The 15,824-nt window shown below is 45.2% G+C and overlaps 1 protein-coding gene across 1 annotated transcript in view; it reads right to left on the bottom strand.

Annotated features, from left to right (window-relative positions):
* MIB1 (mindbomb E3 ubiquitin protein ligase 1) overlaps nucleotides 1–15,824 on the bottom strand; it is a 68,712-nt gene that overhangs the window by 2,838 nt on the left and 50,050 nt on the right. The window contains exons 15-20 of the mRNA XM_015417143.1: nucleotides 14,346–14,507; nucleotides 13,402–13,583; nucleotides 8,878–9,070; nucleotides 8,069–8,147; nucleotides 7,586–7,699; nucleotides 4,960–5,060 (exon numbers count right to left, since the gene is read on the bottom strand). Coding sequence (XP_015272629.1) covers nucleotides 4,960–5,060; nucleotides 7,586–7,699; nucleotides 8,069–8,147; nucleotides 8,878–9,070; nucleotides 13,402–13,583; nucleotides 14,346–14,507 — 831 coding nt within the window. The remainder of the gene's footprint in view (nucleotides 1–4,959; nucleotides 5,061–7,585; nucleotides 7,700–8,068; nucleotides 8,148–8,877; nucleotides 9,071–13,401; nucleotides 13,584–14,345; nucleotides 14,508–15,824) is intronic.

Below are 15,824 nucleotides of genomic sequence, written 5' to 3'. Positions count from 1 at the left end.
AGCGATTGTGAGTCCCTGCCGCCTCGACTGCAGAACAGGAGACATTTTTTGTTGGCTCTGGTGGCGAAAACATTGACTTGGGGAGATCTCCACCTGCGGAAGAGTGGGAAAAGATAGGATGGGTTCATCTCCCACTCGTGAAGACTGAGCCTTGCTCGACTTAAATGATCTGCCTGCACATTCAGGTGACCTGGGATGTGTGTGGCTACCAAAAAGATGTTGTGAGCGATGCAAAAGTCCCATAACTGAATGGCGAGGTTGCAGAGACGTAGGGAGACTGTGCCTCCTTGTTTGTTTATATAACTGAGCGTGGTGGTAATGTCCGTGAGGACCGTAACACATTTCCCTTTGATTATTGATAGGAAACTTGTGACTGCGAACTGAATTGCGAGCAGTTCCAGGAAGTTTATGTGTCGACCTTGCTCGTGGGTGTTCCACTTGCACCCGACACACAGACCCATCATGTGTGCACCCCATCCCGACAGGGAAGCATCCGTGGTCAGGGTGATTTGGGGTGATGGAGGGTGGAAGGGTGCTCCCTGGAAGATATTGGGACAGTCCACCAAAGTAACGAGTCTCATATGTTGGGAGGGGGGGATAGGACGACAGTGTGAGCGTTGTTCGCTGGGTTGTAATTCCGGATGAACCACAGTTGTAGCATTTTCAGTTTGGCAAAGATGAGAACCGACGTAGTTGCAGCCATAAAGCCAAGTAGCCTTTGGATTTGGAAGGCAGTGACAGAAGGGTGGGTACGAATGATGGTGGCTAAGGAAATGATGTCTGCCACTCTGTCTTGAGGCAGGTAAGCCATGCATGTCGTGGAGTCTAATATAGCACCGATGTACTTTATTCTTTGGACTGGACTCAATTGAGACTTTTCTCGATTGACTTGTAGGCCCAGATCTTTTAGTAGTGCCAGTGTCTCGGTGATGTTTGAGACCAGGGCGTTCTGGGAAGGCGCTACCAAAAGCCAATCGTCGATATAGGGGTAAATGGAGATACCCCGGGGACGAAGGAAAGCCACAACCACAATCATAGTTTTTGTGAAGACTCTTGGGGCGCTGGACAGGCCGAATGGCAGGGCTGCATACTGGTAATGCTGTTGACCAATCGCGAAGCGTAGGTATTGGCGGTGGGAGCGGTGGATGGTGAGGTAGAAGTATGGGTCTTGGAGGTCGAGGGTGGCCATCCAGACGTGTTTCCGTAGGAGTGGCATAATCTGCTGTAAGGACACCATGAGGAAGCGATGGTAGGTTACAAAACAGACAAAGAAGAAAAAAGGGAACCTAAACCTAGGTTCTGAATTCTAGGTTACAAAACAGTTCAGTGCCCTTAGATCTAAAATGGGTCGAATGCCTCCATCTCTCTTCAGGACTGTGAAGTATCGGGAATAAAATCCCCTCCCGTGGAGGTGTGGTACCTGTTCGATGCCTGCCTTCTGCAGAAGGACGGACACCTCTTCCAGGAGAGGTGGGGAAGGGGGTGTGGAGACGACGACAGGAGTAATGGGGTTCTGGTGGAATTGGATACGGTAGCCTCGGGTCAAGATGGACAGCACCCATTCGTCCGAGGTGATGTGACGCCAAGTATGAAGGAAGGGTGATAGACGGGTTTTGAACTGACTCGGTGACAGGGAAGTCAAAAGCTCTGCTTGGAGGGTTTGACCTGTTTGGTACGGGAAGATTGTTGCCCGGATCCAAACCTCGGTTTTAGGTATGGAGGTTTTTGATCTCCCGAAGACATACGCGGTCTCCATTGTCTGTCTGGAGACTGACGACTTGGCGCACACCTCTGCCAAGACCTTGACCAGGCACGGGGACGGTATTGTCTCGCAGAGGGTGACACTCCTAGAGCTCGAGAAGCCTTTATGCTCTTGTCTAATTCTTGGAGTGTGGAATCAGTAGTGGTGTTGAAGAGGCCAAGGCCGTCAAACGGAAGATCTTCAACATAAGACCTGGTATAGGGAGAGTCATACTGCAGAGCCAGGAATGCCTCCTGAGTGCTATAGCAGAGGCCATCGTCCTGGAAGATGCATCTAGAGCATGCTTTGAAGTGTTTATTTGTTGTTTTGCCAACACCATGCCCTCCTTTTGAATGACTCTGGCTGCCTGAAGCTTGTCTTCTGGGAGGTGGGTCAATAGTTCGGACAACCTTTCCCAGAGAGTATATTGATACCTGCTCATGCAGGCCAGATACTTAGTGGTTTTGACACCCAACACGTCTGCCGAAGGCGTCCAATTCTTTACTTTCTCTGTCTGAAGGTGCAGAGTGTGTTCGTTTAGAGTTTGAGGAGGATGTTACAACCATAGAGTTTGGTTGAGGATGGGAGAATAAGAATTCGGCCCCTGTCTCTTGGACTCTGTACATATGGTCCAGTAGTCTTGTTGACACCGGGGCTGATGAAGGTTTCTCCCATGGTGCCTTTGTAGCTTGCAAAAGGACAGTGGACATGGGTAATGCCAGAGTGGAAGATGTATCAAGCTGGATGATGTCAAAAACCACATCCATCACCTGCGGGTGTTGCTGAACGACAGAGAGGCCTAGGGAATGGGCCATTCTTTTTACAAGATATGTGTATGACGTGAGAGTGTCGGATGGGGAGATGGGTAAATCATCAGCGACAGCCTGATTAGGAGACTTATGATCAGGGGAGGTGTGAGCCTGATGCTTCGGTATCGGAATCGTCTTCCATTGAATCAGAGGACTCCTGGTATGGCATTTGGACAGGAGTGTCCTGTTGACCAGTTAAAGGTCTTGGTGGAACGACAGGGATGGAAAAGACTGGGGTTTGAACAACTTGAGGGTTGGGAGGGCGACTGTGATCCAAGTTATGCTGGGCAGGATCGTCTGCAGGAGGACGAGAGATGCTGAAGGTCTCGACCTGTAGGGCGATCTCGATCTATGAGCAGAGTGGGATGAATATCGATCCCAGTCGGAATAGCTCGCTGGAGTCAGCCATGGCAAGGACGGTGGAGAAGCCCCATACAGATACCTCATCTATCGTTGATCCCAAGACAGAGGTGGTGGCGGGGGTAAGAAGACTTGTGGGGATCGACTTCTGGACTGTGGACGTCTCGTAGACAAAGCGGCAGCATGTCTTTGAGAGGAGCCCGCGTAATCTTGGTTGTCGATATTGACAGATTGACCGTGCAGATGTGGAAGGTGACGCTCCGTGTTGCATGAAGCATATCGGTGCCGACGTGGATTGATGTAGGTAGCTTCCGATACCGACGACGACAGGGAAGGAGACGGAGAAGGCTCTGCATCCATTTGATGACTTAGGAGCTCTCCCGTTTCGATGTCGGAGTAAGGACGCTCCATTTGGTGGACAGGGGAGTCTAAGACATGGATGGTCGGTATGGGTGGAGGGACTTGGGCCTCCGGTATCGATACAGTCATTGGAGCAGGAGGCACTTTAGGGGCATCACCCAGTGCAGCCACCACTACTTTCTCCTTCTTTGCCGCTTTAAGGGGTTTGGAAGAGCCCTCCTTTGCGGACTTTTGCTCCTTACTTGGCCTGGACTTCTTTTTCACCGGCGTGGAAGTAGAGGATTGCGCCTTCGATACGCTTTGGTTGCGCTTCGGTGTCGGTTGGCCGATATCGGAGGCAGGCCTCAATGCCGGAGCCATTGATGTCGATGGTTTCCATCGCTGAGGAAGGATGTAGAGCTGATTCTAGCAGGGACACTTTAAGGTGCGCAGCTCAGTTTTTTCGGGTCTGGTTTGAAAAGCGAGCACAGTGGCGACAGGATTCGGGTCGATGAGACTCTCCGAGACAATGTATGCAAAGCGTATGACGGTCAGGAGGAGCAAGTTTACTACCGCAACCCTTGTACCTATTAAAAAAGCCCCACTTCTTCTCCATAAAAACCAAAATGAAGAAGAAAGAAGGGGTGCGGGGGGGTAGCCTGAAGGCCCGACTGAGGTAAAGCGGCAACCTCCCCCTCAGCAGAAAATAAAAGTTTTTTTTTTAGTTTTTTGAAAGAACAATGAAAAAAAGGAATAAACTGAGGAAAAAATCCAAAGAGCCGTGAGGCAAAAAGCCAAAACACTCGAACCGATCAGACCGACGAAGAAAGAGGTCTTTCCAACATGGTGGTAAGAAAGGAACTGGCGGGATGTCCGCGCCCACCCCTCTGGGCATGCGCGGTGGGGTTCCTGCACATGCCCGAGGGACTGGGCGAGAAAATCCGTTAAAGAGCTTGCTACAATGCCGATCGATCCAGCACATGCGCACTAGATCCCATGGGTGTGAAGCACAGAGACCACATTGAAGATCGTTGCAAATAAATCTCAAAGACTGTTCAATACCTATCTGAAAATAGAACAGAAAATAAAATAGAAAATAGAACTGCTTAGGCCGACTGAATGCATTCTTAGTATTCTTGACAACACCACTAAAAATTATCTGTATTAGAGATGGAGGCTGACACTGAAAGACAGCATCTTGTCTAAAGCTGCCAGTATATTCATACCTTAAAGCAAGATTTGAAGCTTTGTATCTTTACTGTACCATGTACCTTATTTTATAAATGACTTTTTCTCCAAATGTTCTTACCAGTGATGGTTATGTAACAGATTATCATCATCATCTGGCATTGTGTGCAGTATAGCCAGGAGATCCTAAAATTGTCTGGCAGCCACCAGTTCTAGCTCTTTTAGCATTTTGTAGGTGTCAAGCTATACTTGTTTTTAAGGCAATAGATGTTTCCTGAAAACCAGTTTACATCTATGGATGTTTTATGGAAACTGATTATTTCTTGTAATCTTTCTCCACGCTTTACCCAATTATTCTCCACAATTTTTTTAATATGGAAAAAATATGATACTAAGATATTCTGCAGTTGGTAACTGTAAATGACCACATCAGGTACAGTTGAATACAGTGATATAACGGCTTCAAAAGAAGCATGAAAGTTCCTTTCATATTTATCATACAAGGAGATTTGTTTTCTTTACCTGTTCCTTTATGTCCTGCAACTGCTGCTGCAATTTTTGTACATCAGCATTGACATTGGTATTGTCCTTGTCCTTCTGCAGAACTGGAATGTTTCCACTTGCTACACAACGCAGAAAAGGGGAAACTGTGATGTAACACTTAGAAAACCATTTTTAAAATAACCTAACCTGAATACACCAATAAACCTCATTGCAGCGTATGAATTACATAATTTTGTATGAACGGATTTATAAATTATAACTGAAAAATCTATAGTTCAATATATGCAGTGGTACTGCAAATATTTCTAAACACATTATTTAAAAGTCTGCTGTTTTTCCACATATGAACTTGACAGCTGGTTCTCCTGGACCTTTCAGCAATATCTGATCTCACAGAAGATGGGGGGCTCCTGGCTGGACTGGGCCTGTGAAAAATAGCCGTGGGCTGATGTAAATATTTTCTTGAAGGAAAATCCCGAAAGGTGCTGTTGAGCTGGGGGGGGGGGGTGTTCAATTTTATCACCCATACTGTTTAAAATCTACATGAAGCTACAAGGAGAAATCATGTGGCGATCTGGAGCATCCTGTCACCAATATACTGATGACACACAGCTCTGTCTTTCCATCTAAATCCAGAAGGCAATGAAACTCCCAAGAAGTTAGACTGGTACTGTCTTTCCAGGCATTCCACAGAAAACTGAAGATGAATTTATTGCAGAACACATTATTAGAGGGGAAGGAAGCCCTAAAAAGCTGCTGTTTTTAATAATGTGCAAGGAGAGTCCTGAGGGGGGGGGGATGAGAGTCCTGAAGGAAAAGAGAGTTTTAAGGGGAGGGGAGAGAGTTCTGAGGAGAAAAGGGGAGACAGAAGATGTCTGAGGGCAGAGAACAGAATGACCTGAGAAAGAGCCTCAAGTGAGCTGCAGCAACACAAAAAGCACGAACAGCAGCAGCATCACCACTGCAGAGAGCCAGCCAAGCTGCAGCAGAGTGCAAGAAATTTTCAGAAGGCCTGAGAGAGACAGGACACTATTATTTGGTTCCAACTTTAAGTTGTGCTGTCTAAGTTTGAGTTCTGCATATGTGGTTCCTGCTTTGACTCCCCATCACTTTTTGTTGAATTAAACACTACTTGTATTTTAAGTTGTACTTACGAATGATTATTATTTGGTTCCAACTTTAAGTTGTGCTGTCTAAGTTTGAGTTCTGCATATGTGGTTCCTGCTTTGACTCCCCATCACTTTTTGTTGAATTAAACACTACTTGTATTTTAAGTTGTACTTACGAATGATTATAGGTGACTGGAAAGTCTGGGGGTTCTTTTTGAATTTTTTTCTTTTTTGTCTACTGGCCTTACCTTCCTGTTAGGGAGTGGAGGCCCACGGGCTGGAAGCACCACTGCTTTCTTTCTTTCTTGTTTTTGGTCAGCGCACATTAACCGACCCAAGCCCCATAATTTTTTCCCTTAACCAGGGTGGCCCCTCATCAAGGATCTGGACCCCAGACCCCCACATGACAAGTGGGGATACTTACCACTATAGTAACGGAAAATGAATAATTTACTGAATTCAATACCACAAGATGTATTAAATGGTCAGTAGCTTATATGGCTTCAAAAGGGTTAGACAAGTTCCTGGACAAAATTCATGATATTTATGTGGAACCCCCAAGTCCACAGACATCTCAATACCAGATGCTAGGGATAACCAGGAGACAGTTAACTTAATTCCTAGCATAATGTATTTTGTATTCACTGGCTCTGTTTACCCTTTGTCCTATGAAGCATATTTTTTATGAACTCCTGGAGTCCTGTGACAATTGTACATATTGCGGATATATACATATATAAGCTTTTCTGCCTTGAAATCTAATCTTTGAGCAACAAAGCATGTCATTTGCTGGTTATTTTCAGTGCCATTACAGAACAGTGCCTCTCAATCCCAACTGGAAAAGGCAGTCCAAAATGATACCACGATCAATGGTATCGAAAGCTGCTGAGAGGTCCAGGAGAATTGACAAGGTTGCATACCCCCCTTGACCATTTTCCAGCACAGGTCATCCAGCAGGGTGACCAAGGCCATTTCAGTCCTATAACCAGGCCTGAAACCAGATCTGAATAGTTCCATACAATCCACTTCATTCAGTAATCCCTGAAATTGGCCAGCCACCACCCATTCAATCGCCTTGCCTAAGAATGGTACATATTAGACTGGACCCAGAGTAGGTTTTTAAATGATTGGACAAATCACTGCCCACTTCAAAGCAAAGCCAATCATTGCTTCTCTCAAGAAGACATTTACTGTCTCCCAAACCACCACCCCCCAATAGCCAGGAGGAGCAAGGGTATTACACGCAGGTAGTAATTCTCAAACATCCTCAGACTGGACATGCTGAAGGTATCCAACACAACTGCATAAATGGGGTCCCCTGAGACCCTCTGATCCTGTCACTGGAGTCCAACTTGGAACAGATTGCATCTGCAAAGTGCTTAGCAAAAGTGATCACAGTGGGTAGTGCAGCAGTCCATGTCCTCCTACAGGCCAGAACACAGCAGTCCCCTGACTGCCAGGAAGTGTTCCGCAGGTCTCAATGCAATGGTGGAAGAGAGGCAAGTTTTACCAAGATTAGAAAAAAGACAACTTACAAATATCATCTGCGGTGTCTTCTGTACCCTTCCCACCACAACACATGATAAAAGGCACTCTTCGCTCTACCACAGCCCGACACTGTACACATTTTTTCATCAGGCTGGCACAATCTGGGGGAAAATGCAATTTCAGCACGGAGACTCACACTGTTTACACAGGACATAACATTCCACCTTAAAGTCCCAAACATAATACCCACCAATGGATGCTAATGTAGCAATATGAGGGGATAACTGTTAACCTACCACAAGACTGTTCCAACAGCATTGTTTAACTGTTCCCCATGGTAGCAAATGTCAACCACGTACTTATGATGTAGGTAAGAATCTGTCACCCTCAGTTAGACTCAGTTATAACACACTCAGTTATGACAGAATGCAGAAATTGCCTTTTATATTCCAGAGAGTGTTAACTCCTCTTCAGATTCAAACTGTCAATTTAATGATTCATAACTAAGAACATCTACCAATAGTACTTACTTTCACAAGCACACATATGACCACACGGCTGAAAGAGTACGGCTGCTTTCTTGTCTGAGCATACGACACATTCTTCAATCTGCACAGAAATTGAACAGCTCTTCACCTTTACATAACAGTAATTGATTCCTTTAATAGTACATACATGCATCTTCCTATCTGAAATAACTTGCACAACCACTAGGTTTGCATTTTATATGGTAAATCAGTCAATGTAGCCTGTGATCACTAGACACTTCAAACAGCTATGAACATCTGCTTTATAAATGAAGTCAAAATTGAAAACATAGGTTTGGATCCATTGGAGTCTGTGTACAGAAGAATTTTGGCCCATGGAATGTGACTTTTCTGCTGCCACCTTTCCAAAAGGATTTCCAGCAGAGTTACACTTTGATGGTGATAGCAAATACATTTAACCTGAGCTAGGAATTATGCTTCCCTGTAGTTCTCAAGGGGTATGGTGCAACAGTAACAATATATCTCATCTCATGTACCACTTCTATCTAGTACTACTTATTCTCTTTCTTATTCATCCCAATAGCTGCTGTTAGAACTGAAACAAGCTCTTATTTTATGACATAGCAGTACAAGTTGTATAAGCTCTTATTTTATGACATAGCAGTTGAAATCAAGATTGAGTAATACACCATGTTACTGATCAGACTTTTACATGTTATTACATGTTACATGTTATTACATCTTATTACATCTTATTACAGTGAACCCTGAGTAAAGAGATACCATGTTGAAAATAAACACCAGATTAAAGAGATGCCATGCTAAAATAAACACCAGATGGAGAGGCATACCTTTGTTCTTGATTGAACTTGCTCTTTGCAGATGAGGCATTTTTTGACTCTTGGTGAACAAAGCGAACAAGTAGCAATATGTCCACATGGACCAAACAAAGTGTCCCTCTTCATATCTGAACACACCATACATTCTTCTAAGGTTTCTGAATCATTGCTAATCATAGAAGGACTTCTGGAACCAACCTGTCCACTAAACATAAAGTTTCATTCAGAAATTATATTGTATAAATTATATAAATCAGCATATTTGTAGTCAATCTATATATCTAATAGCCAAGTTGCCCCCTCCGTGCAGATATCTAAATCCACACATCGGGGGCACTTTTCCTGTACACTTCGAGCAGTCCCCAAGTGTGCGGAAAAATCTAGGGAAAAAATATACGGGGGATATTTAAATTCCCCCAAAAGTAAAAGTGTTCCCTGTGCATGCATAGAGAACCCTCTGGCCACTGTGAGGGAGGCTCGTTGAGCCCAGCGGCTAGGAGCCGTTTGGGCCTCACCACCAGTGCTGGGGGGGAGCGGGAGAAGGCTTGGCGGGCCTGGCAGCTCGCCGCCAGTGCAGGGGGTGGGGGAAAAGGATTGGTGGGCCCAGCGGCTGGGAGCTGCTCGGGCTTCACCGTCGGTGCTGGGGGGGGAGAAGGATTGGAAGGCCCGGGCCTCACTATCAGTGTGGGGTGGGGGTGGGGGAGAAGACTCACTAGTGGCTGCTTCCTCCTCCACCACCATGTGGAGCTCATTCCCCCTCCCCCGCGAGTATCGCGGGTCCCTGCTTCTTGTACTATACTATATTAAACTTCATGTGCTTAAAAATTTGTATGTACTCTCAATTCAGTATCATGCAAAGTATGTAACACTTCTTGCAAGAGAGAATTGGCTCTCTATATGGCAAATTATTCAGAGTATCTTGAAGCAGACTGATGGACAAAAAAAACCCTAAGATAGATGACAGTCAGGGAGTTGGATCCTATGACCATTCAGCTAACGGCAAATCTTTTGCTGACTTATGCACTGGAAGAAAATTCCACTCACAGGGAATTTAATAAAATCAATGAAAGGCTTACAGTGCAATCCTGAGGGGGAGGGGGACTGAGAGCACACAGGGAGACGACGAGGTGTTCCTCTAGTAGATATGCTAGTGTATCTCCCAGAAGCACAGGCAGAGCTGTACCCCAGTTGGGTGCCAATGTGGCAACATCTTAGAGCAATGCTGGCACAAGCCACTGCACCAGTGGAGAAAGTGGCATACCCAGAGGCATGGCAGGAGTTAGTTTACTCCCTAGGCCACCACAGCCCAGGAATGCCCCCTGAAACCAGGGGAAAATAATGCCATCAAAAACCATGGCGTAACCTGTAGCCCATATAACATGACAGACCAATAATCCCCACCCTAGGCATGGTCCCACCCACAGGCCTTAAAGGAGTACAGGATGGCCAACTACAGCTGCAACCAATAACTTCCAAGCAGTGATCAAACACCTTCCACTGCACCCAATCATCCCCCCCCCGCACTACATAAACCCCAGCCAGGATGACCCATAATTCAGTAGGCAGCATGTGCAGCATGGGATTCTGTATTGGAGGTCTCTGCTGTGTACACTTAAGAGTGCACAGCACTGAATTTTAGTGGTAGCAGAGGCCCAGGGAGGGCACTTAGCACCACTGAGGGTCAATGTTCCCTCTAAGCTGAGGAGTCTTGTGAGCAAAAATTCTACTTTGTGAGCTACTGGCATTAAAGTTGTGAGCGAATGATTTGGCTGCTGCATAAATTAGTTTGCTCTGGAGCCCTCCTTCCTGAGCAAAGACAAAAATGTGTGAGCCGGAGGCTAAAAAACTGTGAGCTAGCTCACACTAACTCAGCTTAGAGGGAACCCTGCTGAGGGTGCATTTAGCCATAAAACCCTAAGGGAAGAGCAAAGTCCATGCAGTGTGGCTAATATGACTCATTTAAGAAACCTAACAGGTACCCATCTCTAGAACCTCAACCTGAAGGGGTGACCCTATGCTGACGGGTAAGCAGGAGTGAGAATCCAGCTGCCGCAGCCTGCAAGTCCACACCTGGCTCCCCCATTCCCCCACATGAACCCAGGCACCACCACAACAATGCTGGCTCCCATAGCCAAGGCTAGCAGTGTTTGGGCATGGAAGCAGTCCAAGCCATGGCCACTTGACACTATGCCCATGTCATGCAATGGGGCATACTCCCAGGAGAGCTGCCTATGATGCAGCAGATGCTGGCAGCCCTGTACTGGACTGTTAGCACACCCTTTTGCTAGGGTGCCCCCCTGAGGCAGGGGACAGGGCATAACTGTGGTTCAGGCTGAATGGCAGCTGCCCCACTATGCTCTCTGGTTCAACTGGCCAGCAACAATGGAACAAGTAGCTTTCCACTGAGCCATGCCTGTCTGTGCAATGGTCTCTTCTTTGCCTCATATGGCTGGTGATGATGTCCAGACTGTGGTGAATTGCCTAATGCCTGATGGCATACCTCCTTTGAACCCACCCTCTTGGCCCAATGTTTAGGACACTAGACTTGGGTGTGGGGGCTGTGGGTTCAAGTCTGGACTTAAACCTTTTGTCTTTTTTTACTTTTGCAGGGAAAGTGGGGGTGTGGATCACAGCAGGGATGGTTGTGTGTAGACAGCACTTTTGCTTCCAGTCAGACCCTTGCTATGGGCTTGGGGGAGGTGTGCTCAACCCATATGCCTGTGTTGATGTCATAGTGTTCCTGGGTTTTTCCTTCCTGCCACCAGCTCGGGGAGGAGGGAGTGGTGTCAAGGTATAGTGGTCAGATCAGCACACAATGACTGGCTGCATCTGTGTTTGCCATTAACATGGGCATCCTTAGATGCCATTGTATGATTGGTGGGTGTTGCTGGGGTTGCTATGGACTCAGGCATGCTTGCTATGCTTTCTGTACCTTGCAGAGGGGTAAGTGTTATTTTCCCCCTGTGGAATGTTCATAGGGAATGGAACAGTGGTGCCACTTTTGCATCAGTGGCTGGCCACCACAACTGCCGTGACCGCCTGCCACAACTACAGTGGCCCTCAGGATTGCACTGTTAGAGTAACAATGACATATTTAGGTAAATCAGTTAATATTGTACAAGAAAACTACCAAAGCTTAACTTTAAATACTTTAAAAATCTAAAATTCTCATGGAAGAAACAGAAGTGAAAGCAGTAATGACTGGAATTTAAAGCACTTTGTATAATATTGAGTATACACTCAACAACTTCCAGCTGCAGTCTTCCACACACCTCAAGTCTCCTTGTAAGCTCTCCAAACCAGTGTCTCATTCAGCATGAGGAAACACCTGTAGTAGAAAACTCTATGCATCCCCTCTCTTTCTGCCCATGGGAAAGTGCTTTACACTGTAATTCTGTGTATTCATGTGTGTATGTGTCACATCCCATACTCAAGAGATTTTAGTTAACTTCCTATTATCTAGAATGTGACGCATGCATTAAATAGGTTTTATTCTCAAGCTCTGAATTCATATTTTAATGGATGTTGTGAAGTGAATGCACCAGCCAAACAGCTACAGTGGCCTATGCGCTCACAAGCAGCACAATTGGTACGCATACAATATTAGCCAGAATCAAGTTAAAGAAAGTTTTAATATTAAAAAACCCTAAAACCAAGCTAGACGAAACAACATTTATTGTTATTTATTTCATTTATACTCTGCCTTTTTTCCCACTGGGGACCCATAGCGGCTTCCATTGTTCTCCTCTCCTCCATTTTATCCTCACAACAACCCTGAAATTGTGAGCCTGCCCCGGGGTCCCCCAGCAAGCTTCCAGGGCAAGAAGGGGATTCCACTGAACAAACTGCTTGCCTGTGCTTTCTGGTATGCATCAAATAAGGAAAAAATATCTTTGGGTGCAATTCCCTTCCACTCAGTAAGATTCTTACTTATCAGCAGGGCTTTTTTTGTAGAAAAAGCCCAGCAGAAACTCATTCGTATATTGGGCCACACCCCGATGTTACCAGAAGTGTGGTCATCCAACCACACCCACCTTTTGCTTCTTATTCTCTTTACCTTGTTTGTTGTCAAAACCCAGGGCTTTCTGTTTGGAGCAGGAACTCCTTTGTATGTTAGGCCACACTCCCTAATTGTAGCCAATCCTAATGAGTTTCTGCTGCCTATTATGTTAATGAGTTCCTGCTGGGCGTGGCCAACTTGGGAGCCAGCCGGAACTCTGTTCCTGTGCGTTCCTGCCCCAAAATAGCCCTGCTTATCAGTCTGCCCCACTATTCCTTGCCAGATGGTTCTGTGAAGTACTAGAAATAAATGGCTAAGATTTCATACCCTAAACTTCAAGAAGTTAGAAAACCACCCTTTTATTTCTTAGTAAATCATATATCCTGTCCTGCCTTAATTACCATTCTGTTCCTGGACTCACAGGAAATGCATTTTTAAATTTATTTTATTGGTCTCAGCCAACAATCCGATGCACAGAAAATAAACAACATAAAATGTGGACTGTGTAAATACTATCACTTAATTAGAATACACACCTGACTTTTTCTTTGTGACATTTCGCCAAAGCTTTACAGAGGCTAGGGTCAGGACACAAGTCAAGGGGAGACTGACCCTTCTTATTACGAATACCAAGATCAGCTCCATTGGCTGCCAGGAAACAAGCAATAGATGCCGCACTCTTCTTCTCTGCTCCCTGAGTACCGAGTCCCATTATCAACTGAAAGAAAGTAAATGTGCAACTAACTTGAGTTTCTTTTGTCATACTTGAAAAATAAAGTCTTAAGAAGGAAACTGAACACAACAGCATCTGGAGTGATGACTATTCATTCTGTTGAAAGTTTTCCCTTGTCCAAGCCCCTCAGCCATATGCCAAATGTCCTTGCACAGCTTCACCAACAGTTCCTGTATTTCTTCATGTGTGTAAGTTCAGACACACACCAAAATTATCCCGAATATTCTCTGAACATTACTATTTATTTATTTTATGTTATTTATATTTATATCTCGCTCTTCTTAAGGACACTCAAGGCAGATAACAAAATACAGAAAATTATTCAAACAAACAGCATTCTTTCCAGCTCTGCCTGAGACAACTGAAATATATCAACAAATTTCTGAAATATGTACAAAATATCAACTGTTATACGTAATGATAAGCATTCTATGTGAATTTTAGAGGTTAGTAAAGATTAAACTCATTACTAAAATCCAACTAAACTGAAAGGTTGTGGAATATTTTCTACAATTCTATAAAAATTCATAACAGCATGTTAATCTATTTTCCAAATTGCATTGATGCTTGATGTGGCAATATCAAGCCTGCTTTGCGGGGAGGGCGGGGTATAAATCTGACAATAAATAAATAAATATCTGAAGATCCTGCAGTTCTAAAATTAGAAAGCAATAGAAAACAGGTTCTTCCAATATACAGTTGAGAGAAAATGCTCTAGAGAGAGAATAAATAACGCAATATATTTACTGTGTTCTTTGATGGCTCCCAAGCAGCATCCACCTTTCCTACATCCTGCATGTCTTGGAGCTGGCGAAGCTGTGACAAAGTATGGTGCCTCAGGGCTTCATGCAAAGGGGTATCCCCATCTTTATCCTGAATATCCAGTTTAGCACCTGCACGAACCAGGAGCTAAGAATAGACACAAAGACATTTTGAACATTTTCCTCTCCATAAGCAAGAGGATATAAACTGCAAACTATTTTAAACAAAGCTTTAAAGATACAGGAGTGTACACAACTTTACTATGCAAGTGCAATATATATCAGCACCAGTGTTCCCTCCAAGTTGAGTTAGTGTGAGCTGGCTCACAGTTTAGCCTCCAGCTCAAACATTTTTGTCTTAGCTCAGGAAGGATGGCTCCAGAGCAAAGTAATTTATGCAGTAGCCAAATTGCTGGCTCACAACTTAAATGACAGCAGGTCACAAAGCAGAGTGTTTGCTCACAAGACTCCATGGCTTAGAGGGAACATTGATCAGCACTTGCTATTGCTCTGCATTACTAGATCATTCACTGGTAGGGATGTGCATTCGGTTCATCCGAACCGAATACACCCCCAAAAATGGCCCATTCGGACCCCTTTCGGGCTGCTGCAGGGCGATTCAGATTCTCTGATCTGAATCGGCTTGCCGCTGAATTTCGGCGGCAATTCAGCCGCATTATATCCTATGGGCCATTGAAGTCAATGGCGAAAACATAGGGTACATTCTGGGGGCTGGAGAGGAGGGGGTTTGAGGGAGAGGCTCCAAACTCGCAGGGTAGCTGCCGGAGCCTCTCCCCAAGATACCAACCAAGGTTCAAGAGCATTGGACCAGGGGGTCCAATTCTGCGGGCCCCCAAACAGATTGCCCCTATCCCCTCCATTGTTCTCTATGGTGGGAAAAAAGTAACTTTTGAGGGCCACGTTTCAAAAAGATTGGACCAGGGGTCCAATTCTATGAGCCTCCAAAGAAAGTGCCCTCATTGTACATTGTTTCCAATGGTGGGAAAAAAACAGCAAAAAACAAGGACTGATGTCAAACCAGAGTCTCTTTGTAGTAGAAACTGAAGGTGGGGAAGATTTTTCCAAACCCCACAGAACAAGTGCATGTACAGAGTGCCCAGCAGAACCAGTGCCAATGTGGCAATGCCAGTTCAACAGATCCAAGCAAGGGAGGGTTGCAAGCCCAACACAGCCAGCACATGTACAGACTGCGCAGCAGAATTAATGCATGTACAGAGTGCCCAGCAGAACCAGTGAATGTACAGAATGCCCAAAGAAGATGTCCCCATTCTCAATTGTTTTCAATGGAGTAAAAAAAGAAAGCATTTAAGGGAAGGCATTGGGTTTTGCTGGGCACTAGTACATTGCACTGGTACTGCTTGGCACTTTGTACATGCACTGGCTACGCTGGGCTTGGAACCTCCCCTTGTGTGGATTTGTTGAGCTGGCACTGCCACAGTGTCAC

This window comes from Gekko japonicus, unplaced genomic scaffold (genome assembly GCF_001447785.1).
Source record: "Gekko japonicus isolate JY-2015 unplaced genomic scaffold, Gekko_japonicus_V1.1 scaffold1055, whole genome shotgun sequence".
Taxonomy (NCBI): domain Eukaryota; kingdom Metazoa; phylum Chordata; class Lepidosauria; order Squamata; family Gekkonidae; genus Gekko; species Gekko japonicus.
The sequence above is the reverse complement of the archived record's forward strand: the minus strand, read 5'-3'. Positions and strand labels throughout refer to the sequence as shown.